The sequence below is a fragment of the Platichthys flesus genome, chromosome 14 (genome assembly GCF_949316205.1).
Source record: "Platichthys flesus chromosome 14, fPlaFle2.1, whole genome shotgun sequence".
Lineage (NCBI taxonomy): Eukaryota > Metazoa > Chordata > Actinopteri > Pleuronectiformes > Pleuronectidae > Platichthys > Platichthys flesus.
In genome coordinates this window covers 22,323,503-22,351,187 of record NC_084958.1, presented here as the reverse complement: position 1 = coordinate 22,351,187, position 27,685 = coordinate 22,323,503, and the positions used below count along the sequence as shown (strand labels likewise).

At 45.7% G+C, this 27,685-nt stretch overlaps 1 protein-coding gene across 1 annotated transcript in view; it reads left to right on the top strand.

Annotated features, from left to right (window-relative positions):
• The window catches only part of LOC133968818 (neuropilin-1a-like), a 70,908-nt gene that overhangs the window by 1,102 nt on the left and 42,121 nt on the right, over positions 1 to 27,685 (top strand). The window contains exons 2-4 of the mRNA XM_062405028.1: positions 359 to 533; positions 19,077 to 19,258; positions 25,821 to 26,048. Of these exons, the coding sequence (XP_062261012.1) occupies positions 359 to 533; positions 19,077 to 19,258; positions 25,821 to 26,048 (585 nt within the window). The remainder of the gene's footprint in view (positions 1 to 358; positions 534 to 19,076; positions 19,259 to 25,820; positions 26,049 to 27,685) is intronic.

Below are 27,685 nucleotides of genomic sequence, written 5' to 3'. Positions count from 1 at the left end.
AGCAGCAACAGACACAGACACACCTCACCTCCATGGGCGTAATCACACTTTATGACCGGGATGAGAATTACGCACGGCACTTTATCTGAGATCTGAGTGGATCACCTGATCCCCGGGCTGATAGAGATTGAGCAGCATGTGGATTTCTCGTGGTGACGTGTGGATGTGTGTTTGGCACAGGGAACATACATGTTGTCATGTTCTGGTTCCACTGGGGGATGTTTGGATTCATGAGGCTCCGCAGCTGGAAGTCTGAGTTCACTTCACTCCATCCCCGCTGCCGCATGTTTCCCTAGTGTTTCCCCAAAGTCCGATTTGTCTCCACTAACCGACTCGAACAACTTCTCCTGTGCTGCAGATAAATGCGGGGGGAATATAGAGATCGACGTCGCGGACTACCTGACCTCCCCGGGCTACCCCGGCGCCTACCCGCCCTCCCAGGCGTGCGTGTGGGTGATAACTGCCCCGGAGCCCGGTCAGAAGATCCTCATCAACTTCAATCCCCATTTTGATCTGGAGGACAGAGACTGCAAGTAAGAGTTCAACCCTCACCCTCTCTCCTCTCTCTCCTCCTCCTCCTCCTCCTCCTTCTCCTCTTCCTCCCACCCTCCTTTGCTCACCCTCTTTCAATCCTGCCTGGATACAGCAGGAAACTCTGCCCCCTATTGGTCAAGGAGCTGCATATCTGCTCCCAGGAAAGTGGAGGTGCAAGTTTGAGATATGGCACCAAAGCTTCTGGCAATTACCTCAGAGGAAATGGTTCTGATGAGTTTTCTAATTCCTGCTTGATAAGGAGGGGACGTTCCTCTGGCTCCAGGAGAAATAAGTGCACAGCGGCTTTTTATTGACGTGGTTGAGTTTCCTCGTCGCAGAAATAAAGAAACCATCTTTACTTTTCATTTTGGAGGCAAAGTGTCCCTGCATGTGTTTGGAGGAGGAAAACAGCGATTGTGTGGATTAGTGTTCGACAGGAACAGAAGCTGAAGGATTCATTTTACAAACGGTTATAAGTGCTGTCAGGTATTGAAACAAATATAAGCTGGTGTGTTTGTCTGAAGCTGGTTTATGTCTGTTTTCTCACCATGAGCCTCATTCAACTACTGTGAGAAGCAACTGTTGAAAAGATGCGTCCTTTTCAAGGGCCAGAGTTTTGATATTTACCTAGTTTCAGCAACTTCTCGAAATAAAAAGTCCCAAATCGTATTTTTAAATCATGTTTAATCTTGTAAATATAACGATTTGCTGCTTTTTGCTTTTTAATATGATAGTAAAATGCATTTATTTGGTTTTAGAATTGTTGGTCTGACTAAACAAGCAATTTGACGAGAGAAACTTGGACTTTGAGAACTTGAGATGGAAGTTTTTTAACTATTTTTCCATTTTTATTGCACACAAATGATAAATGACTAAGCAGGAAGCCGGTCTGTAAATGAGTGACACTGAATGAAGATGAATGAGAAAGCGTTTCTCATCGATGTCTGTGCACACGTCAGTCAGGAGGAAGTTTGGCTTTTTAAGATTTTGTCGCATAACGTGGATCATAAACATTCCTCTGTGACGCTGCCTTCATGTGTACGACCCTGCAAATCTGTAAACAAGCACCATGTCGACACACACACACACACACACACACACACACTCTCTCTGACACAGAAACACACATTGGATTGTGTGCATCCACACAACAGCCCCTGTGTTGCTCCTCTCCATAAATAAGCCGGCTTTTATGTCGGCTCCTCTGTCTTTTTTAAAAGCTCCATAAACGGCTCCTGTGTAAATCAGCCAAGCGGCCGGCGCTGCCTCGCAGATGGGGTCCTCCCAATACTATGGGATCAGGTTGCACCACCAGGGGACTCATAAACCATTAGCAGCCCAGACAGATAGTGGATATTGTGTTGTTCAGTGGATTACACACCTACATCAGTGTTGGGGCCGACGTGCTGCTGCAGGACGTAGCTCTGCAGTGACCTTATTTCCCTATGATAACCCAGGGAGCCATATAAGGAGGCAATCAAGCTGTTTAAGTATTTAATGAAATGTAATAAATTGCGGTGATGAAATGTATTTTGGGGGATGAGTGGCTGGCACTGTACCACCGACAGAGTGTTGTCTGCTTTAAGTACTTCTCCATCGGTTAATGTGCTGGAAAGACATTACATTGCTTAGACAAAGAGCAGATAGGGCTCCTTTGTGTGATGGAGAACAAGAGGCGGGGCTTCAGGTGTAAATAATATAACTTTTATCATTATTTCATATTCAGAATTGGACTGATTGGAGCACATACCCTCACTAAGGCCAAACAGTCTCCTCAAATTCAATCTGTGCAACAAACTGCAAAGACCCTGTAGATATCATTCCACTTGATATGACTGATCCATGCATTGTTCCCTGGGTAAAAGATGAAAATGTTAAAACAATGTTCAAGAAAACAAAATTCCAGGATCTCTCCTTGAATCTGGGTCTGCACTGAACTGTACTGGGTTCCTCCCTGACCCAGAATGCATCCCTCCAGCAAATGTTGTGGAAACCATCTGATGAAAACATAACCTCCACGGCGGAGGTGGAAAAGTGTGAAAGATGAAAAGACGTCTTGTGAGATCTTTCCATGCGTCTGAGGAGCCTCTTTTTTTCTGCTCAGCTCGTCCAGACACACGATTCCACGTCTTGGTCAAGAGAGCAAACATTTCCACAGCTGGCTCTCGGTCTGTGCTGCGGGAATCAGACCTGTGACGGTTCACCGGCCCGGCCGCCCTGCAGCCACCTGATCGGCTGTTTTCTTTGGGGCCTCTGTTCTCTTGCTCGATGGGTTTCCTGATTTGTTGTTTGAGTTTGTGTTGGATGGTGACGGGGTGTATCTCATGGCTCTCTGGCTTGGCAGGAGCACTGTTGTTGTTGGGACCGAGTCAAATGTTCGAAATATGCCCATTGAAGGGGCCTTAAGCTTTTGGCAAGACCGCAGATGATACTTAAGAGTTTTATTTCTCCGTTTGATGGCGCGGGTCTCGACGCCAGCTCCACAATGTGATCCCGCCGTCTGCGAGGCCGTGATTGGAAACAGCAGCAGAAAGAAATGATGTGTGTGTGAATCTGAGTTGTTGAACGCTGTGTGTTTACTGCTGACGTGTCCATGAGCAAGACACGGAATCCTGATCACTTCCAAATTTGAAGTGATCAGGATTTTTTTGTGTCTAACATGTAAAAAGCTTTTTTAACCTGGCTATCTGGGAGTGTCCTCCTAATTGAAATGTGTGTTTGGAGTGCCCCCCCCCCCCCCCCATCAGATAGCATGTCACCGCTCGCTCCCATTTCTTCCAGTCCCATAATTTAATTACTGGACCAAAATGGAGCAAACATGATCCAGTGCAGTGAAACATGGCTCCAGTTACGAGCCAAAAGAAACCAAAGCACTGACGTCCATAAGCAAACGCCAGCTACGACATCTGTGGTGGAAAATATCTACCCTGCCCCCCCCCCCCCCCCCCCCCATGACCCAGGGTTAGTAATTATGATCCCTAATTACATATTTGCCAGCAGGGAAATGTTTTCTACAAGGCTGATCCATGAAGAAAGAGAACTGAGACTTTAGAGTTATTCACTAAACTTAGATCATCTACCAGTTTGGAAATAATGACGCTTTTAATCAAAAACACAATTTCAAAGAGAGCGTACAACACAAATCATTACCTTGACTCACTCACAAAGATGCTAATGTTTATATTTCATGATAAACAGATTAATCTGTCGTTCACAGAGTCTCTGTAAGCTTCTGTGAAACCGTCCATCTGGGTGAATGATCTTTTACTTCCACAAACTCTCGAGTGCTCAGCGAACAGACGTTGGGTTGAGACGAGAACCAGTAACACGTTTGTTTCAGACGCACCGAGATCCGTGGACTCGGCCTCCGGAGCCAATCTGGAGCGGCACCAGATCGGCCCTCGTCTCACGTCCACGTCTGAAATAGAGCGGCCGACAAAGTGACTCCCTGCGGAGCGCGGCAAAACAGAGCAGAGGCGGGGGGGGGGGGGGGGGGGGAGGAACATGCGTCGGTGGCAGGATAATTTGGGACATTTTTTAAGGAGTTGGCTGAACTGTTCCCTCCTACACAAAGCTACACTGCACACCAAACAACACACACACACAGACACACACAGGCAACACAGACTTCCTGTCACTTAGAGAACGCTTCACGTGCACTCTTCTGGTGCACACAGCTACAATATGCACACTCTGCAAAAGAGTGTGCATAGACACGTTCCTGTTCATACAGATGATCCAGACTTCTCATCTTTGTTTGGTCTGTAGTGTGAATGAATCCAGATGATACATAAACATAAGCAGCACATATAAGAATAAACCTCATATTTCCTCTATAAACCTAAATGAGAAGGACCAAATATAAACTTTCTAAACTTCCCACAGGTTGAGTTTATTGAGGGTTTTGGATTAGACTTATTGTTTTGGATAAATTCTGTAAATCCCAGAAAGTTCAGACCTGTATAATCCAAGCTGAGACAGAGGAAGATGAGGCAGGTTCAGAGAAGAGGGGAAAGAGTATTTACTGGGGAGGAATTTTCCTTTAGGCTCCTGTCTTCCAATGGACGAGCACAACATTCAATATTTAAAATTGACTACCTGACATTCCAGGGAAATGAACAACAAATTCTTTCGCCTAAAGAACGAGGAGTGAAGGAGTTAGAGAGAAAAACAAGAAAAGCAAATCCATGAAATCACACAAGCTGTCAACACCTTGATATTCCGACCCACGAGTACTGTTACTAAATCATTAAAAACGTATAATCATGATTCATAACTGGATCTTGCTCGGTCACAACGCTATCACATTTACAAAGTCGTCCAAAAAACTAAAACATCTGCCAAAGTGTTCAAAACTGCTTCTCCCTCCTCCAGACAATGTTTTCAGGATCATCTATTTTGCAACGATGACACACACTCATGCACTTATACACAAAGAACACACAGTTTACAGAGGTGAACACAATCCCAGCCACAGAGTCACGGCTTGTAAATAGAGGGAGATGCTGTAAATTCCCCCTGAAGGACCTGAGGCCAAGAGTTCCATGATATGACAGAACGGTCACAGGACCAGTGTCCCAGCACCGGGGTTATCACATGAGGGTGGAATCACGTGTGTGTCTGTGGCTGTGTGTGTGTCTGTGATTTTTCTACTTCACTTCTGGCTATGAGATGGATTCATGGTAACTGATGAGTCCGTTACTGACAGGACGGGGTATCAAGGTATTCCTGGACGATAGAAGAATGGGGAGAGTTGATGAAGAATTAAAGATGAACAGATAGAAAAGCTAATAGATTGTTGGATTGAACGATGGAAGGATGGATGGATGGAGGGATGATGTAATTATAGATTGATAAATGGATGGAATGATAAGTTAAGTAATCGTTGGACAGATGGAAGGATGAAGGGACACGAATGAAACAATGGATGAGTCAATGAACCGCAGATGGAGGATTAGATGGATAAATTGAAGACCGCATGATGATGGATGGAAGGATGATAGAGCAACGGATGGAAGGAGGGATGTGCTAATGGTATGTGAAAGAAAGGAGGATGAATAAAAGATGAATGACGATCTAATGATTGAAAGACAAACAGATAGATGGATATGAATGAATCTGTGGTTGAATAAATGATCCACAGGATGAAGAAGGGATGATCGATCAGGTGATCAGCCGGCCGATGAAAGGATGGCAGGATGTGAATGGATAGATTCATGTGTGGATGATTGACAGACGAATTGACGGATGAAAGGATGGACGGATACACAACCGCACAAACAGTTGTTGTTGTGAAAATACAAAAACGTTAGTCAGCGACTCGGCTGCCAGTTGTTTAGTCTTGTGTTTGTGCCGCATGACAAACGCTCTCCTTCTCTCGGCCTCTCTCTCTCTCTCTCTCTCTCTCTCTCTCTCTCTCTCTCTCTCTCTTCTCATGTGGCTTCAGGCCGAGCTGCGTCGTCTCTCCAGCGATCCTGCGTTGAACACAAAAAAATAAAAGCGCTCCCATTCCAGATGGTTGTGTTTTCCAGTCCCACGGCGGCCACACCAAACAGGGGAAGCCTGAATGTGCTGCTGGCCCCAGAGCAGTTAGCCCGTGGCCTCCTTCCAAGGGAAGCTGAGGCCGGAGCCTTTTGGCTGATTGTTCTGGGATCAGATTCTTCAGGTTGATACATGGAGTCTTGAAAATTAGGTCAATGAACGATGACTCTACTTATGTTTTGGGGGTTTTACTGTTTGTTGTATAAATGGGCAGTTATCTGATCTTATGTGAAAATCACTCCCTCTATTTCACAGGCATGAATTAATAATGAGTTATTAGGTTTTATTTGTAACGCCCTAAAGTGTTGGAAATACATGAACATCACATTCTCTGTGACGTCTTTTCTTATCAAACTACATTTCCCACAATGCACTGGGTTTCTCTCATAGCTAAATGAAAGTGTCCAAACAGACGACAGTACTGGAATCAGTGAATCTCTCCGGAGTGAGAGAACCAGAGCGAAGAGACAGAGATCTCCTGGAGAGACGCTGGGATCTGGAGTCAGCGAAGCCACGTGTAGAAAGAAGAGAGGAAACGAGGGATGAAGTCAGAGGAGCACAGACGGACTCGGAGAGAAAGAAGCCTTCGGTCGGGTCGGATCCTGACCCTGTGACAGACCTCTCTCTATCTCTCCTCGTCCTCCTCGTCTTCCTCGTCCTCCTCGTCCTCCTACAGCCTCAGGCGTTTTTTCTCCTCTCACTTCTTCACCTCTTGCTCCTTCACTTTCTCTTTCTCTCTTTCTCTCTTTCTCTCTTTCTCTCTTTCTCTCTTTCTCTCTCTATCTCTCTCTCTCTCTGTAGCTGCCTTCCTGAACTGTGGACATTTTCTTTCAATTTAACAGAATCGCTGAACGTGGGAACACAAATGTCAGAGTTGGGTTTTAGCTCGTTTAGATTCTTCTCATCTTGGATTCAAAAATCTTAAAGTTTGAATGAGTTTTACGGAATGCCTGTAAACTCAAGGCAACAACTCATTACTAATTAACCGAATGTTTATCCTGTTTGATTTATTTGCTAACAGCCTGTCGTCAAATCGATATTTGTCTTTTCGAGGACGCTGCAGTGGAAAGAGACGATATCACGTTCCCACTTGACCTCATGACCTCACGAGTCAACGCCCGGCTCAGTTCCCTCTTCTCTCTCTCTCTCTCTCTCTCATCTTACATCTCCGTGTGTTTTGCAGAACTGAAACCTGCAGACGGGGAAAAGTTTCTGTAGCTGTCAGCGATGATCTGATTGTTAACACTGTGACAGTGGTCATGTGATGAAGACCCGTGAGGAACCTTTTAGGTTCACATGACTCTAAAACGGAAATACTGAACGATGAAGTTTAGTTTCACAGTCGAACAGAAAAAAAACAAACACTGTTTATTTTAAAATACCCGGCAGTTATATTTCCACTGCTTTTCCTCGTGTTTAATTTTACTTGTTGGCAGCTTGGTGGCCTAAGGTGTTCTTGATTGTGGAGAACGCCAGGTAAGGCAGGATACACGGGGGGGGGGGGGGGGGGTTGTCCAGATTAATACCTGGACCCCAGATATGTGGTACAAGCTCAACCAGGTGATACTAACCAGCTCAGAGTTGAATTGCCTCCATTGAAACAGTAGATGAGATAAACCCCGGTGGAGAAACAGACTTTCACCAGATGACTCTCTTCCTCCAGCAGCACATGTTTGTGCAGTGGAAGCACAGGAGTGAACTTTGGATCCGGCTTTTGTTTGTCTTACGCTAAATCCACATTGTTTGGATTTTTGCTTTTCCAAACAATTAGGGACACACACAAACTCCGGATCCCGTCTGAAACCAGCTCACATTGATGGAACACACAAGACGGCTGAAGACTCACACATGCACAGGCTCATATAGGAAACGCACAAAACCAAACCAAACAAAACCAGACGATGTAAACAAAGAACAATTGTGGATTTACCAATTCATCAGTGACCCCCCCCCCCCCCACACACACACACACACTTTCACACACAAATGAAAACACATGTCAGATTAGATCCTTAACGAGCAGATTAACGAGGAGAGAGTGTGGCAGGGGGAGAGACGGGGGGGAACCCCAGTCAGCAGCGACACACACACACACACACACACACACACACACACACACACAGAGCTGCAATCCGAGGATTTACGCAACCCTCTCTCGCTGATACACTCCAGATGTCCTGAGAGCAACGCAAACACTCCCATGCACGACAGTGGGCCGTGAATCAATGAAAACAGCTGGATTCCAGAGTGACGACACAGCTTGTTTTCTCTCTGCTGATATTTAATCTTGAATTATAGCTTATTCCACTTAACGCTGGATGTACAGTGAGCAGGACAACGGCAGATGCTCGTGGATGAACGAGCCTCGGTTGAATACATCTGGAGAATCTGTCCAGTGAGCTGCTGGTGCAGGAATCACATTTTAACATTTATCCGAGTTCGACCACACGTCTGTTTTCAACACACAAGGATTCTTCACAGACTCGAATCACTACACACATTCTTTTCACAAAAAGTGTGCGTCATCGTCATGTCCCTCAAAAAACACACAGTTTCTTCACAGACACAGATAATGCTTCTTTCATTTCACTGCCACGTTGGTCCAGATATGATTTAAAAACAGAGAACTAGTGTTTTCCTGGTGAAGATGATGTCGTGACGAAGAGGAACCTTGAAAGGAGGAACTCAGAACAGCACACACTTCCCCAGATGTGTATTTTTTGTGAGAAACTCGTTCTATATCAGAAATAACACTGACGTGACAGCTGTGATGTAAATGATCTGTGTTTCTAAAGCCCTTTAGTCCTGATGACCAGTCAGAGTTCTGTATGGTACAGGTGGGGATCGAACCATCGACCCACCCGCCTTGATGCCAAAGCTGCAGTGAAGATTATAAACCCCGCCTCCTCCATGTTAGGAAATGGGACATGGAACAAAAAGTCTCATTGATTATTTTCTCATAGAGGGTTTCTGTCAATTACACTATTTATTCCAGATGAATTAGTTCTTTGTTGATATGAAACTGGAGCGAAACATCATGATTTACTCCCGGGACTCGTGATTGGTCGAGAACGTGTTCCTATCCACGATATTTTGAGGAGACGTGTAACAATAACGATAACTTCATCTACTGTTCAGTGACACAACGGATCAACATCAGTCATTTCATATTGTTCTGTGCTCGAGCTCTAGAATCAGAACAGATGGTTTTGGTTAAACTCAGTTTTTACTCTCAACCTTTTGACTCATACGCCCGTTTCCTTCAAACCTTTTCCTTTAGTCAGCGGCCGTGTGATTCAAAATAACTCACAACTCATGGCACAGATGACACGTGATGAGTGAGTGTGTGAGTGTGTGAGTGTGTGAGTGTGTGAGTGTGTGTCTGCTACCTCAGTTCCTCATTGGGAGGTCGCCCCGAGGCATTTTCTACCCAGACAGAAACGACACATTCCTCTACAAGCTGAGAAAGAAAGAGACTTTATTGTCCAGGCAGCCAGTGATCAGTTTCCCCGTCACACACGTTTAAAAAGGACAAAGCCTCCGGGGACGTCTGTCCTCTTCAGACGAGGACGAAACACAGCTTGACCTTCTGACTGAGGTCTGACCCTCGCACCCCGACACTGACCCGTCCCCGAGTGGGACATGTCTTCACGGGCCCGAGCCGAGCAGACGGATCACATGAACAGTTGAATAAAGGGTCTTGTGACTTTCAGGCTCCTGAGCAGTAGGTCAGTTATAAATTTAGTAATTTGACATGGAGACAGGTGAGTCATGGGTTTTCTGCATCTGTGGGATTTATCTTTTAGTTCCTGCAATAAAGACAATAACATGTAGAATTTCTCCAAAGCAACAGAATCTATTCAGAGGTAATTCAATCAGGTTTAAGTTCATGTTAGGACATTTAACACGAGGCTGCTCGGCCCTGAGAGCTTTGAGATGTGAAAGCAGCTTCACAGTCAGAAGCAACAGGAGCAACTCCTACAGTAGACTTGTGACTTATGATCTTTAGTGTAAGAAATAGTATTAAATGATTCATACTTTATTATTTAATTTCACAAATCATATTCATGTTTCACCTGACTCTTGCGTTCATCCAACCTGGTTTATCTGCAATGATTTACTGAACCGCTGTTGTACATTTTTTCATACTTTGCTATCGGCTTATTCAGAGAGTCAAGTTCACAGCTTTTCAAAACAAAAGCCTTGTAATTCTGCTCATTATTAAGCATTACAGCGACAGAACGACCATTGTGCTTTTACTTTGTAGAAGAATTGCCAAAGAGGTAGTGGTCTTATGAATCTTGATGCCATAACGCAGATCACACAGTTCAATATGGTGAAACAAAAGAATAATCAAATTATCTCAATGTTTGATCATATTTTATTAATATTTAATATATTGGGAAACCAAGTCACACCAAATAAGACAATGCACTTCCGTGGACCATTGATAAAACACGTGTGTGTGTGAAGTGTGAAGCCGATGAGATGAAATGAGTTCAGGTTTATAAATATATTACTTGATATAAGTGATGTTTTGATATTTGAAGTAACTGATATCCACAGCTCGTGTGTAAATGTTCTTTTCATGTGAAGTGTAAACCTCAGATCTGTGCTTCACTGTTCAACCCGTCCCTCCTCCACAGTTAAATCATAGTAACTGATCCTCCAGCAATAAAAAGTAATGTGATGATTTTATGTTATTGCTTCTACATTCAATAACGCTAACGTGAAGTGAAATACGACTCGAGAACACAGATGTCTCCGGCTCTGGTCGACACCTTCACTGTTTTCTGTGAAACACATTATTTGGCCATAAAACCCAATATTCCTTCATAACAGATGAATTCTCTGTGATATGGTTTCTCGCTTCCGGCCGCCACTCGTCCCTCAGAGGCGAGAGCCCCGAGCCCCCGAGGCAGCGAGGAGAGCGATTGTGCTCTTTATGTTTTCATAACTGGAAAGCTAATTAAGGAAATGGGCTAATCTGCATTTAACTTTCCTCATTTACCCCAGAATGCTTCTCATTAAGTGTCACGACACCGGGAGGCATTACTGCTCAATAGCATCACAACGTGCGACTGTTGTGGTCTTTATCTCTCAATCTGCCCCCCCCATCCGTCCGTCTGTCTGTCAGCGACACACTCCCACAGCCGTCCCAGGTGGGTTTTCTCTACGAGCGGCTGAAAAGCACTGGGTAATTAATGTCACATGTTCTGCTGAGCATGCAGATGAACTTGTCGAGGGCGAACACATGTCAGGGAGCAGTGAAAGTGACACGGTGTTTATTGCTCTGCCCCGGAGTCGCCGGAGAGTCGAGGTGTGGAGGGAGCGTCGGGTGACAAAGGGCCTTTTCCCTCCCGGGTCTCTCAGGTGCAGACGGAGGCGTTCGGCTTCCCAGACTCAGGAAGACGCCCTTTTCCTCGTGTTTGTTCAAGTGCAAAGTTCAGGACGTAGAGCGACCAACTTCTCGAGGCAGAGGTTCAACTCATTACAACTTTAAACCCCCCTCGTTTTCCACCAAAGAACAAAAACACGACTTTTTCAGCTTCAGCTTCTCCAACGTTTGAAACTCCAAATAAAAATCTGCTTTCATCCTTCAGGGTCTCCAAAACAGTCTGTGTAAGAGAAAGGACAAAAGATTGGTGTTACCCCCCCCCCCCCCCCCCCCCCGTCGGATTAAAGCTTCCTAAATGAGAACAAATTCCACCTCCTCCACGTCTCCGTTTTAATTTCCCAGCAGGATTGTGCTGCCGCAGCTTTGTGTCTGCACGGCCGAGGTGAAGGATGAGGAGATTCACACTCGCTGCTTGGCCCAATTTATTATTAAGGCAGAGTTTTAGCTGCTGTGTGTGTGTGTGTGTCTGTGTGTGTGTGTGTGTGTTTCAAATCCCTCTGGTTTTAATGGGATTTGCTTAAATACTTATTCTCAATTTCTGGGACGTGTTATTCATCGTTGTACTTCAGGCTTCCCGAGTAACTCTCCAAGTTCGGCTCGTTGTGTTTATTTTGAGTCAATAGTATCTGATTAACGTGTCGTGTGTGTGTGTGTGTGTGTGTGTGTGTGTCTATGTGTGTGTGTGTGTGTGTCTATGTGTGTGTGTGTGTGTGGGAGAATCCGTGACAAATGATCACTTCCACAAATATGTAGAGTGCGAGTGTGTGTTGCGAGTGTGTGTTGTGAGTGGACTTAAAGTGTGCGAGGGTCTTGAGTCTGGTGAGCGCTCGGAGGTCTGATGAGTAATCCTGCAAACATTGACAAGTGTGTGTGTCTGTGTGTATGGTGTGTGTGTCTATGTGTGTGTGTGTGTGTGTGAGTAACATTCAGAGAGATAATGTAGGTTTTTTCGATGAACACGGAGGAGGTGAGAAACAGTGACGGGTGGACTGGTGGGTGTGTGTGTGTGTTTTTTTGTGTGTTTGGCAGGTGGCATTGTAGTGTGTTTGCTGTCCACTGACTGAAGTGCAACACACACGCACACACACACACACACGCACACCATCTGCAGCCTCCCAGCGAAGCTCAACACGACTGGTCACACAAGTTCATCATCTCAGAAACACACAAAAACCACCCGTGTGTCACAAAATCTGAACATCGGAGCCTCCAGCCTTGTGTGTGTCTGTGTGTGTGTGTGTGTGTGTGTGTGTGTAGTATTACTCACTTTGTCAGGACATAAATCTGCCCCACATTTTTCGGGACTTATCTTCCAACTGGGAACAGAACCTTGTTCCTGACAAACTGAATAATTCACTTTAATGGTTCAGACCTGAGGGTGTCGGTGAAGGTTGGGGTTTGGAACCCAGCCTCGTGGTTCAGGTTCTGGCTCTTACATAAATCAAGGTTATGTCTTCTCATGAGAAGACCAGTGTCTCTCTTAAAGCCGCTTAATGCCTGTTTTGGTTTGGTCAGAGACCCTTAAGTTGATTTTTTAACATCTTATATAATGTGTTTTATTGTATTAGTCCACATAGTCCCTGTTTGAAAGTGGGACTTGAACTTTTCTCACGGTAAAGACATGATGTAATGTGCAGTAGATGATCCACAGGTCTGATTGGACAATGATGCATTTCACACACTTGCTCTCTAAGCTCCTGAATCTTGTCGTCTTTCCAAGTGGACGTCTTCACCTCCGTCTCGTCCTCGTCTCTTTCATCCTGAGAGACGTGTTGATGTCTGGACTCAGCTTCTGTCTGACGCTGAGGTCTCAGATTTTTCTCCCATAACGTTGTGAAGTCCAGTTCTGGGCTCTGAGAGAAAGAACCCACCACATTGGGGCGCAGCAGTAAACGAGCCCACATGCCAGAAACTTTATTACAGCACTTGATCATATTTTAACCTCTGAAAATTTGGTTTTGGCCGCGGAGAAGTGGAAAATCTCCCTTTAAAAAGCCACATACATGGTTTATAGAGACGTGCCGAGCTCTGGAAGAATCGTTTCATGTCTGGAGAGGAAGGTGGAGAGCAGACAGTGTTTGCACAGATGAAGGGGAGAGAAGAGAGGCTGGATGGAAGAAGTGATGGACGCCGCTCGGCAGAAACGCTGAGTCACCTCTCGCCTCCTCTGTGCAGACGCTGGATTTCACAAGCGCTCAAACTTCGGCCCGTTAACGCTCTCAATCCAGATGTGTGTTACAAAGTTCGCTGTGGGGTGGGTGGGGGGGGGGGGGGGGGGGTGGAGCTCAGTCCTGGGGAGAACTGTGTGAAGGAATGAGGAATTCAGGGCTGTGTGAAAATTCCCCTCCTGTGTCTGGACCTGGTTTGTTTTCAGTCGTCATCTGTCACTTCCTCGTTGGGTTTGAATCCCCTCACCGCTGCTGCTGCTGTGCTCGCTGCCTCAGAGGTCACCGATCAAACCGTGCTCAGTCATGTGACGTCGCTATTTTTAGATTTGATTTTCATTTTGTTCTCTGAAATTCAGCCGGTGCTCTTTTTCTTTGTCTGATCGGCCGATATGGAAATTTGGTTTTGCTGGCCCAACGTTCAAGGAGGATCTTCGGGCTGATTCAGGGTCTGATTCCGACGTCCTGTCAATCAAACACATCATCTGGTCACATGGTCACACATTACAAACGTCCACCTCCATCTTAGTTTCTGTTCTAAAGTCACGTTGGAGTTTCTGTGAGTTCCTTTGTCTCGGCTGGATTGTCTCCTATGTGTGTTCTCATGATTTATGATTAAACGTTATTTCTGTTTCATGAATGTTCGTTTTTATTGAGCTTGAATCCTTTGATCTCAAGGGACGTCTCTAAAGTCTCCATCATAACATCTCACCTCTGTGAGCACTTCAGGACTTTATTCACATATTTATTGGCACAAGATTCAAGTTTTTATTTGCTTCATTTATACGCCTTGCAAATAAGAAATGATGATTAAATTGGTTGATGTGCTTCCATAATAAGCTCAATAGAGTTTCTGTTTTATTAAAGCTATAACTCTTTACAAGGGTTGGTACTTAATATTGACCTGTATACATATAAATAAATACAGATCATAAAGCTCAGGCCCGGAGCAGTAATGAGGAAATGAGGGCGACCCACATGATTATATCTGCATCGCTGCTCTGGCTGGAAAGAAGAAGATTGTTTCTTATGAGGCTTAGTGAGTAAATAAAACTTGATACAGTAAAATGGTTAAAACTTACATTTTAATAATTGAGCAGCTTGTTGGCACATTCGATTTTGTGTTACCCGACATAACCCAGTATTTTGAAATAGTGTTCCTGCTAATAATAATATGCTTGGGTCAGATATGGTTAAAAACCCAATGGCTGCCAAGGTCGCACCCCCGATGGATGATGATAGAAGAATATCATCACATCTCATTTCTCAACTCTAAACCTTTCATGAGATACGTTAAATGATTTCTAATCACGTCAGTTTGAGAAGATGCACGACCCGATTTGTTGTTTTCTTTAAAAACTTTCAATGTGAAGGTTCCAGACTCGTCGTGGAACCCGATGCAGAAAAGTTTCTGAACTTTCCCAGAACTTCCTGCTCCCGGTTGCTCATTAACCGTCTGACATCTAGTCCACTCTCTCTCTCTCTCTGTCCTGCACCTCGCTCCGGGTTCCAGCGCCGGGTAATAGAATGAAATGTTAATTTCAAACATCTGCCGCGGGGCACCCATATGGAATGGCGACCGCTTCGCCCTTGAGCAAGGCATTTGCTATGGACAGCTGCACGGGGAGGGCATGAATAGCTGGTGTGGTTAATGAGTGATGTGAGGGGACTGGGGGGGGGGGGGGGGGGGGGCAGACTGAGAGACTCTCTCCTTAACTAGAGTGTGAAGAGAAAGAGCCACTTCATTAAATGGCCTGTCTCTGTAAACACAGACTGCACACAGACACACACAGACACACACACCTCTCTCTCCCCATGGCTCTTCTTTTATGAGCCTCTGTAAGACACGGCCGGGCAGGGAGGGAGGGAGGGGGGGGGGGGCGAGGGCCAAGTTTGATGCTATGAATAAAAACGCCATCACCCGAGCATCAGTGTCGACACCGAGACTTTTACAGCTCAGCAGCCTGAGTCCGATTCCTCGGCCGCCTGCGAGCCCGTGGAGAAGAGGAGGGAGACAGACACAAAGTCAGAACAGCTTCTTGGTTTCACCTCCGGCTCAAATAACTCGGTTCAAACTCTGAAATGTTGTTTGTGCCACGAGGCGTCAGAGCTGCAGATGCTTCATGAGCGTAAACAGCCGAGAGACAGACTCGATGTATGTGGAACTGTGAGGAATAATAGTTTTTCTGTTTAACTGCAGAGTTTGCTTGTTATTCTAATTGGATGTTCTTGTTTTGAGGCAATGATATTGCAGTAATATGCGTATTTGTAATGTTTACAGCAGAATGTACACACAGTCAGAGGACCGAGATTTGAAGGCTCTCGATTAAACGTCTTCGGGTGAATTTGTATTGATCGTTAAGAGATTTAATCATGTTATACACTGTAAAGATGAGTTTTAAATCTGAGGTAAATCATTTTTAATTATTATTTCTTCATTTTAAAACAAGTCAGATGTATTTAAAGGACCGATATTTATGCGTTTCTGCCATTTGGACCAGATCCAAATTAAAATCTGGGTCTAGTGAATTGTCTAGTTTCATTAGGCCACTGGATTCCATTAGGTATTTGCTATATGATTGACATTCTAGTTGAAATCATTTGTATCGCTCGGCCCACTGATCATTTATGATAAATATATGATCTCCTTTTCTATCAGATTCTGCTTCTTTGATCAAATCTCTCTCATCTTCCTGCTGGTGTCAGGGTGAAACCTCATTTTACTCTCAAGTGTTTAAAAACAATCAAATGTCCTCGGTTGGACTCGGGCCCGCAGGCATTTTTAAAAACTCTCTTAAGAACGCAAACTGCCAGGAGACATCTTTAAAAATCACTTTACATATTTACAAATGAGGTTTATCTGGAAGAAACCTTTCCAATAAAGTCTTTCAGAGGCTTTATGCTAATTACCTCGTCTAAGAAGCATTTTGATTTCCAAGAACAGCCTCCGGTAAATCCAGATAATACTCAGACACATGTCTTTGCAGAGTAAATCACCATCGCTCTGTGTAGAGCAGCTGAACCGCACGGATCCAACGCTCCAATCGTCTGATGTCTGTCTGAGATTGTGCAGAAGAACCTGTTCCCATGTTAATCTCATGAAGAGGCTCTTTGACAGATTCCACCTGACGAGCTGTAACGTTGTTAGAGATCAGGGAACTCACCGAGCGTCTGTGTGGGAACGCTACAGGTGTGTGTGTGTGTCTGTTCCGGCTCAGATGTGAGAAATAAAGCTGCAGCAGCAGGACGCCGGGTTGTCGATGCGTTAGTGTTGTCGATTGTGTAACGAAGGGTTTCATTAGTGGAGCATTCCACAGATTCTCACCTGAGAGCGTCGGCTGCAGGTCGGCAAGCTGAGAGACCATCTGTTCTCTGGTTGGAGAGGTCAGAGGTCAGTTTCAGAGCAGAACCTGATATGGACGGTGTGCGTCTTGCTCAAGGACACAACGTCAGCTTCTCTCTTTTGCAGGCTTTTGAGAAATGTGCCAGTTGTTTTCCCAGCTGGAGGAAGAGGAAGAAGCTCCTTAGTTCATTAGATCACTTTAAGTTCTGCTTTATCTCTGGAGCACTTATCAAAACAGGGACGAAGATCTATGACAGAAAACACAGATGTCAGCTACGAGGGACTTTAAAGCAGCTTTTTGAAGTTTGTGCAAATGTTTCGAATTAGACGGTTTTTCTACCTGAGTCGTTTTCCACGTCTGAGACTCGACGGATCATTTTCTCTGAGCTTTCACTTCCTCACAGTCAGAAAGGAGGGGAATCTGAGGCCGGGTCGGGGCTGATGGTCATCTCAGATTATCTTCATGCTCTGATGTTGGTGTGATAACATCAGACACGTCTGACAGGCAGAGAGCTGGACGGGTCACGCTGAGTGTGAACAGAACACAGAGAACTCGTGAGGGGATTTGATTTGAGCCTCCTTCGCTTTCTGGGTTCATGTTTTTGTTGTTAAACGAGTTAAAGATTAAATATTATAAACCGTATTGAGCACTGAGCATAACTGCGCCTCTAATCTTCCTGTACATGCTCATATACACAAAAAAACACTTCTGAATTACACTTCAAGCAATCAATCAAATATTATTTCTACAACCCATATTCCCAAATCAAAAATTTTCTTTGTTCTTAACCCTCAACAAGAGGAACATGGAATAACTACAGATAAAATCCATGCTTGAGTCGTATTCTCACTCTGAGGCTGTGAGTGGACAGCGGGGGGACAGCGGGGGGGACAGACGGGTGTCAGCTGGTAAAGGATGAGGTGCAGCAGGGACTGATTGAGTCTTCCAGTTCAGCTCAGTGGGACCCACAGAGGCTCCCAGTGCCTGGTGCTCATCCAGTCTCATCCAATCCACCTCATTTCTGTTCCTCTGCTCACGTTCTCCAGACAGAACTGGTGAAGACATCACTTCTCTTTACCAGTTCAGTCCTGTGGATGTCTGGAGACACACCCTGACCTGATTTTAGATCTTGATTCTGATATTAAATGCACCTTAAGCCCCGGTGCCTCGCCGTCCGTTGAGATAATGACTCGAGAAGATGAACCTGCAGATGTTCAACATGAGTCCTTTTGCTTTCCAGCTGCTGGATGAGAGATTTGTTTTTCCCAGACTGATATTTGTCAGAAACACTTGAATTCAGCCAAAATCTAGAAGCAAAACAAGACTTGTTTTGACTTCACTGGTATAAATATGGAATGTGCACCTGTTTCCTGCTGGTGTTCTCGAGTCACTGGTCCAGAGTGGTGCTGGCTGCCTGTTCCAAACTAGGTGTGGTTGTCACTGGTTGTGGGAATGTAGTGTTGTGTCAAGTATCTGTGACTTTCTTCTTCTCCACCATTAAATCTTTGAACCTTCTCTCTTCTGCTCTTTAAATAAATCACAAGAAAACAAATGCCTGATTTCTTATTGTCCCATTTGTCTTTTAGCCAAATTCTTCATCCTGAACTTTCCCACATTTCATCGAGTCTAGCTGTAAATTGGATTTGCTCATGTTTACACTTTTCTTATTAAAAAAGTTAATTAGATTTTCACTTCCTGATCCGAGCTGTTGAGCTCTTTAACACTCATTCGGTCCCAGTGCCTCCATCCTTCTCTTCCCAGGGTGCAGCTCTCTGTTAAACGTCTGAAGTCTCGTAAATTGACGTTTCACATGTGAAAATTAGCGAAGTAGCTCTTTTTTAAATCGCGTTAGCACTAATCAAGTCTCGATCGCCCCGGAGCAGATTGAAACGAGGCTCAGACACAACAACTACTCGTGCGTATGTTCAGCAGCTGTGAGCGTTCGAGTGAAGACTCAATAAAGCGCCACAGAGGAAACCAGCAGCCGCGCTCGATAATCCTCTGGGGAGAAGAATCAATTATGAGCTCAGCTTCATCCAAACTCCACACGAACTTAACTCAACCTAAACCTGTGTGTCCTCTCTCCTCCCTCAGGTACGACTACGTGGAGGTCTACAATGGCGGCGACGAGCTCTCGCCCATGTTGGGGAAGTTCTGTGGGAAGATCGCTCCGTCCCCCATCGTCTCCAGCGGCAGCCAGCTGCTCATCAAGTTCGTCTCCGACTACGAGACCCACGGGGCCGGGTTCTCCGTTCGCTACGAGGTCTTCAAGACAGGTGAGCGTCCTCTGGTCCCTCGTCTCCTCACACGTCCTCTGGTCCCTCGTCTCCTCACACGTCCTCTGAGGAGCGTCCTCTGGTCCCTCGTCTCCTCACACGTCCTCTGGTCCCTCGTCTCCTCACACGTCCTCTGGTCCCTCGTCTCCTCACACGTCCTCTGAGGAGCGTCCTCTGGTCCCTCGTCTCCTCACACGTCCTCTGAGGAGCGTCCTCTGGTCCCTCGTCTCCTCACACGTCCTCTGGTCCCTCGTCTCCTCACACGTCCTCTGAGGAGCGTCCTCTGGTCCCTCGTCTCCTCACGCGTCCTCTGAGGAGCGTCCTCTGGTCCCTCGTCTCCTCACGCGTCCTCTGAGGAGTGTCCTCTGGTCCCTCGTCCCCTCACACGTCCTCTGAGGAGCGTCCTCTGGTCCCTCGTCTCCTCACACGTCCTCTGAGGAGCGTCCTCTGGTCCCTCGTCCCCTCACACGTCCTCTGAGGAGCGTCCTCTGGTCCCTCGTCTCCTCACGCGTCCTCTGAGGAGCGTCCTCTGGTCCCTCGTCCCCTCACACGTCCTCTGAGGAGCGTCCTCTGGTCCCTCGTCTCCTCAAACGTCCTCTGAGGAGCGTCCTCTGGTCCCTCGTCTCCTCAAACGTCCTCTGAGGAGCGTCCTCTGGTCCCTCGTCTCCTCACACGTCCTCTGAGGAGCGTCCTCTGGTCCCTCGTCTCCTCACACGTCCTCTGAGGAGCGTCCTCGTGCTGCAGCGTCAGCTTGAGAGCTCAAACACCGCTGAGATCGCTCGGCTGTTCTCTGCTCGGGAAGTGATGAGTCGCCTGATGGAAACCAGCCCACTCAGATTCTGCTGTAGTGAAGCCAGGTTCCCACACGGCTCCGGTTTGTCCTGCAGCTCTTGGATCAGTGTTGCACATCATCGTGCTGCACCTGAGGAGGAATAATCTGCAATAAACACGCTAGTAAAAAAAAGCAGTTTACATATTTCAGCAGTGGCAGCTGAGGAGCAGGAAACAGGAACAGATGAATCACACAACATGTTTCACTGCGCCTGCTCTCTAGGACTTAGAAGCAAATTCACTTTTCATAAAACCTTATTGTTTCAACCTCGAGAAGAATAGATCCACACGTGAAACTTTTCACTAATTGGCCTCGAATGCTTTTCAAAATAAAGGACTTTGTTAGTGTTTATGTGAATTTTACCTCCGGTCATAAAGAGAAAGGAAACTCAGCAGGTGGAGAATTAGATGGTTTTACCACCCCAGGATGGTTTAATGCACTTTTATCAAGCTGGTACTGACTGAGTATATTCATACGCTGTGGTTAGAGGATGACTGATCATCAAGGATTTGAACTAGTCCACAGATTAACTTCTAAAACTCAAGTCAAACCACTGCTGCTCTTTGTTTGTAGTATTTTCGTTAACCAAACAACCTGCAGAGCTAATGATCTACTTCATGTTTACACAAGTCAACGTGAACATTCGTGTGAATTTCAGAGCTGCTTTTAGTTTTAATTCATATTGTATTTACTTACTACAACTTTAAGATTATCATATGTTATCCGGTTGTTGCGTTTAACCCATAAATATAGATTTTCTTTAAATTTGGTTATAAATGTGATATTAAAACCTGCTTTATAATCAAAGAACAGTCATATTACTCAGTTTAGGCTCATAAAACACGTGTAAATGATCAGAATCTCTTTAAAAGTAGAGATAATCTATATTTGTGTGCCTGTCAGAGAACAAAACAGGAACAAAGTCCAAGGTCGTCCACACAGCTCGAGATGAACCTGTGGGACAATGACCTCTATGCCTCAGGCCAAACAAACTCAAAGACCCACAATGCCACTGGAGCAGCTCCCAGCCGGGGAGGGGGGACTTACATAAACAGGAACCTTGCTCCCGTGTCCTACATTTCTATTTGCTCTTCCCTCTCGGGTCCACTTGAGTCGCTGCCAGAGCGCCGAGTCCCCGGTGACCACTTCGTTTTCCACCAATGGGGACTGGAGATAAATCAGATAACAAAAAAAGGGGGGGGGGGGGGGGGGACATGCGTTTATGTTAGATTCCTCTTCTGTTTGCGCCCCAGAGAGCGATAACCTTTCATAGAATCACAGGATCCAGGAATAACAATTTGAAAAGTCCTGCTCTGCACAATGAGAAATGAAGAGCATGAAGGGTTCTCTGGAGCTTCAGGGAGGAGTCGGGTGAGAGGAGTCGGGTGAGAGGAGTCGGGTGAGAGGAGTCGGGTGAGAGGAGTCGAGTGAGAGGAGTCGGGTGAGAGGAGTCGGGTGGGAGGAGTCGGGTGAGAGGAGTCGGGTGGGAGGAGTCGGGTGAGAGGAGTCGGTGAGAGGAGTCGGTGAGAGGAGTCGGGTGAGAGGAGTCGGGTGGGAGGAGTCGGGTGAGAGGAGTCGGGTGAGAGGAGTCGGGTGAGAGGAGTCGGGTAGGAGGAGTCGGGTGGGAGGAGTCGGTGAGAGGAGTCGATGGGAGGAGTCGGGTGAGAGGAGTCGGTGAGAGGAGTCGATGGGAGGAGTCGGGTGGGAGGAGTTGGTCAGAGGAGTCGGGTGAGAGGAGTCGGACTCCCTCTGATACCAGAACTTTAAAGTGTGCTCCTCTCGACTGGGATCCAGGGAGCGGCGTGGAGCCGTGACTGATGGATGACAGGACGTTATTAGAAAGTCAGTGTAATAAATCTTTAAAGTAGGTCAGCACCAGCTCACAGACATTTTTCATTGAGGCTTTTTTCTTTTCATAGCTTCCAGGAAGATTTCTGACGATTCATATTAAATCTTTGATCTATAATAAAACCGATATGATTGGGATTCATGGAGGGTTGAGTGTGAGGGTCACCTTGTCATTTACTTTGATCATCTACCTCAGGTTTAGTTGATATCTTACTATCATACTAATCATATATTGGTCACAATATAAAGAGATTAAAGTTGTAATTCATAAAGTTTCACTCCTGGATCCAAAACCTCTTGAACCAACTTCTTCTTATTTCCTGAAAAATCTCTCTGAACCGATTTCCTGATGTTGTCGCTGCCACATATTCTCACAAGATAACCTGTGCCCATGTCTGTTGTTTGTTTTTGTGTTACCATGTGCGTACATCTGTCTCCAGTGCCTTTGTGTGTGTCTGTGTGTGTCTGTGTGTGTGTGCGACAGACAGGTGCACAGGGACCCCAGGCTCATTTAGCTAATGGGCTGTTTGTCCTTGGAGGCAACAGGAGTGACCTGCAGATGAGATGGATGCTCTGGCAAACAGGAGAGGGGCTCTGAAACTAGGGCAGCTGGTGTGTGTGTGTGTGTGTGTGTGTGTGTGTGTGTGTGTGTGCGTGTGTGTGTGTGTTGGCCTCAATACGGGTCCTCTCCTCTCTAACAAGTTAAAAACAGCCCTCGTGCTCACTCAGGTAATCCCCCGGCCTTCCCTCTTCCCTCCCACATTTAAAATCCATTACAGTCGGAACTAGCCGCTAAATGAACGTCCCTGTGTGTTTCCATTTCTCTCTCTTTGCTGTGATGGTTTAAATTGTCAAATCAGAGCAACACAATTGGAAAGAAAACGCACAATTTCTGATTCGTTTCATCGGCCAAGGAGGGTTTGTTTGTTTTTTAGCAAGATTTCACAAAAACAACCGGACGGATTACAACGCAAATTGGCGCTGAACTTTTATAGTTATAACATTTAAAACAATAATACGTTTACAGAACATTTAACTGGAGAGACACTTATTAAGATTAATTTAATTGTAAATATTAGTGTTGTCGTGTTCAGAATGGAATTTGACCTCTTGAGCTCTTTCTTTCACGTCTGTCATTTACTGAAAGAGAAAAAACCTCAAACCTCCGCCACAGAAAACCACGACTCGCTCAGATGACCAGCTCCGTTTGGCCTCAGAGCCGGCACTCGGCAGCGGCGGGTTGATTCCCCGGCCTAATGAGCGTCGGGCTGTAACACTCTGGCACATCCGTCTCTTCTAACCGTGACCACCGCGGCCGTAGCTCCGCCCTCTGCCGACCACGTAACACACATCCTTTATAAACCGGAGGCCTCGCCGCTCTCCTGGAACTATATCTGAACCACCGCTCTCGTTTTATTGCAGGTTTTCAAACCAGGAACACATGTCGCAGCGGTGAGGTCGTACCAGAAGGGCGGGGGGGGTGGGGGGGGGGGCGTGGGGGGGGACTCTTCTACAGCAGTTGATTGAAGGGCTGTTGATAAAAACAGATGAAAGAAGCAAAAATGACGGATGAACACAGGATCAGCCAATGGGAGACGAGAACAATGTGCAGGGATGTTAGAGGAGTGACACAACACATATGTAACAACGCACAATTTATACATGGACACACACACACACACACAGAGAGGCTCATATACGGCATTGAACAAACACACAAACATACTCGTTTTTGTTTGGTTTCATCTTTTTTGAAACACTTACATTTAAGACTTGAGCCACATTTAGTTTCTTCACGTGTTTCAAGCGGAGCTAAATTAAAATCAGTTTAGAAGTGTTTGTGTAAAGCTGCAAACAAATACAACAAACAAACAAACAAACAAACAAAGCGACGAGCAGACGCAGGTGAAAACATAACCTCCCTGACAGAGGTGATTCCTGATGATTGAAATTGATTTCTGACCTTGACAGACGAAAAGCATCAAACATTCCTCATCCCAGATTACAGCAACCCATCTGCACATTGCACACACGCACACACACACACACACACACACACACACACACACACAGAGAGAAAGTGTGCCAGCTGAGCAGCCTCGACTCCGTCTCATCCCTCGCTGCTCATCCTTCCACATCATTCATCATGTCGCCCTTTTAATGACACCACCTGTGTCAACAGGGAGGGGTCCACAGCAGCGTGCATGTGTGTGTGTGGATGTGTGTATGTGTGTGTCTGTGTGTGTGTAGTCTTGTTAACAGGCACGCTCAGAAAACATGCAGGTCACATCTGGGCTCACAACACGTGAAGCCTTCAACACAACACACACACGTCTCTCGGTGCCTTGCAGGCATGTTTGACCCTCGTCCACACCTCTCCTCCTCCTCCTCCTCCTCCTCCCCTTCTCCTCCTCCTCCTCCTCCTCCTCCTCCTCCTCCTCCTCCTCCTCCAGAGATCAGTCACCGTCTCGTGGCCTCGTGTCACTTTAGCAGCAGCGAGGTGTGAAGAGGCCGAGCCGACTGACGTGAGCTCACTCTGACTTTTCATGAGCTGCACTGACGATCTGGAGAAAACAGCTTCTTACAAAAGACGTTTGTTGTTTTGCAGAGATTAATATAATATTAACCAGATTAAGACAATAATCTGAATAAGACACTGTCCTGTAAACATCACGTTCTGATGACCTGAGCCTGAATACGGTCAAACTCATTCTGACCTCGTACTATAACTTCTTAATCACATTGTAGAGTCCGACTGGAATCCATGTTAACATAGAGCGGTCACTGCATGATGTCATAATCTGTAATCTGACGTCTCCTCGTTCAAAAGACAGAAAAACGACTTTCCCCTTTTTAATAGTCTCAACCTTTTCACCACGGGCTGATGACACATAGCTCTGATTCTAATGTAACACAATGACATCACAATGCTACACAACAACATAAGAATGAAGATTAAATAACGCTCTAACAGTATATAAACACAACAGCTCTGTGGAAGGTGTTGTGCATGAATGGAAGTGTGATGAATTACTTAACATGGTCAGGAGGTGTAACACAACAACACACAGTGTAAAATAAAACTATTTATATTGTAAAGGAAACAAAGAAGAAACCAGAGAGAGAGAGAGAGAGAACAAATCAGAGAGAGAGAGAGAACAAATCAGAGAGAGAGAAAGTGTCTCTGGTAAAATGTCTCAGAGAAACGAGAGGACATGAGAACATATAAATAAGAGCCTGTATGTGAGTAACACAAAGTGTTTCCAGACAACACTGATATTTGACTGTACACTGCAAACACACTGAGGCTGTGGTCCACTGGTTATGTAGGGTACATGTGTGTGTGTGTGTGTGTCTGTGTTGTTTGTTGTCTGCGATCAACACAGACACAACACAGACACAAGCGGCTCCGACAGGGGAGGGGACCAATCACAACACAGATGTTTTTTCTTTTTTCTCAATAAAACAAAGGGTGTGTTGTTTGAAGCAGTTTTTTTTTTCTACACACATTTAGCTGCTTTATCCTCGATCCTGTGAAGTGAAGTTTCTGTGAATTCTATTGACTGATTAGATGTTAACATCATTTAGAAAGCAAGGAATTTGTTTCTGTTCAACATATTTCATAAAGTTGTAGCATATTTGAATAGTCAAAGGCTTTTATTTTGAAATATTGTATTTTAACCTTTCAACCAACCCCGGATGCCTCATTTAGTAAAAAGCCCCAAAAACAGAAATGTAAAAAGGAAGTGGTCCTAAAAGAGGCAGTAATGTGAGAACAGGTTGTGACCTCTGACCTCTGAGGGTCCTCACCTCTGTCCAAGTGAGAATTATTCACTCTGTCCAAACACGTCCTGACACTTTCGGTGTCTTCTCCCCTCGCAGGTCCAGAATGCTCCAGGAACTTCACGGCTCCCCGGGGCGTCATCAAGACGCCGGGCTTCCCCGAGAAGTACCCCAACAACCTGGACTGCACCTTCATGATCGTCGCCCCCAAGATGTCGGAGATCGTGGTGGAGTTCGACAGCTTCGACATGGAGCCCGACACCACACCCCCCCCGGGCGCCGTCTGCAGATACGACTGGCTGGAGATCTGGGACGGGTTCCCCGCAGGTGAGGAGGAGAGGAAGAGGAGGAAGATGAGGATGAAGATGTGGGAGGGTAGAGCATGAGCTCAGGCTGATGAAGGAGATATTGCTTGCGTCTTAAATCAATATTTTGGGGCTGATAGCGATTTCCAAGCTGTCCAGGATTTACCCCCCCCCCCCACACACCCTTATCCAATGTTAACTGTGATTGGCTCCAGTCTCCTGCAATCGTTAAAATGATAAGTGATGTAGATATTGGACGTTAAAGTGGTTTTAAGTGTTGAGAAGAAACTTTCCAGTCACTTCAATCTGATCAGAATTGGCTTCACAAGATCCTGACTTTCAAAATAAAACTCCAGATAATCAGGGTGTCAGCTCCGTGGAGACGTTTGTGTTGAAATAACAACTTTAAAAGGTTTTTTCTCAAAGATGGTTTCTGTCATTTCCACAAATCTATTTATTTATCATATGTATTTTGCAGCAGCTTTGACTCATTAAGTGCTGCAGCTCAGTTGTGTTCAGGATGCGCGTCGCAGATCGCTCATTGTTCCTCGGCTGAATGATGGAGACACAAGCTGCTCTACATCATAGAGCAGCCTCCATTGTTGTCTAATTAGCCGTACAGTGTGCGAAATACCTCGGACGGGGCCTGAGCCGGCTGCCAGGATGCCCACAATACTCACCGCTGTGCCCGAAGCTTTGCCTGACTATTGCCAGGATGATGGGGGGGTGGGGGGGGTGCTGGCATGGGAATATGAGGGACACAAAGACTGGCTCAGGTAGACAGAGAGTGACACACACTTTAAAGATGTGCCAGCATACATCACATGCCAGGGCTGTTCCTGTCCAATGATCTGTGTGTGTGTGTGTCTGTTTGCATCATGTCTGTGTGTGTGTGTGTGTTGGGGCATGTTGTGTGCAGTGCCAACGTGTGCGTTGGTGCAGATAACAAAACGTCTCTGTGGCCGGGTGAAGACCAGGTTGTTCGTCTTTCATTCCCATCAAACACTTCTTGATCGAAAAAAGATGTAAAAAAGATAAATTAGGCAAAATAAGAATTTTGACTAAAACATTTTTATCACAAGCTCCACATCTGGAGCTTTAAACGGATGAAACTGCAGTTTCCTTTTTTTGTTAAATGACCAAACTGGAGCCACATCTCTCTCGGCCCCCGGAGTCCTCGGCGCTCTGCAGCTCAGAGAAAACAATACAAGTCTTGTAAATATCATAATTGGATTATTTCCACTGCAGAAGACATCTTTTATTATTTAAAAAAAAGCTAAACACTCATCACGAGCTCCACATCTTGTGCTCCGAGCAGTTTGCTCAGTTTTCATGTGGATGAAAGCTCTGGAAACCAAATCTCTATCTTACTTTGATATCATTCATTATTTTATCACATTAAAAAAGTAGAGGAATTTAATTTTAATCAGCAGTTTCCTGTTTCCTAATTTACCATAACTGTGGCCACATTTATCACTCCCCCCCCCCCCCCCCCCCCTCCGGAGAACTCATAGCCGCCCGGATTAAAGAAAACACATGACGCAATTTTACAACATGCTTGCAGCATCTCCAAAAAAACACACAACTGAACAACACAAGCAGAGAAACACAATCTCCCGGGGGCCAGCGCACGGAGCTGAGAGGACACACAACCTCCCC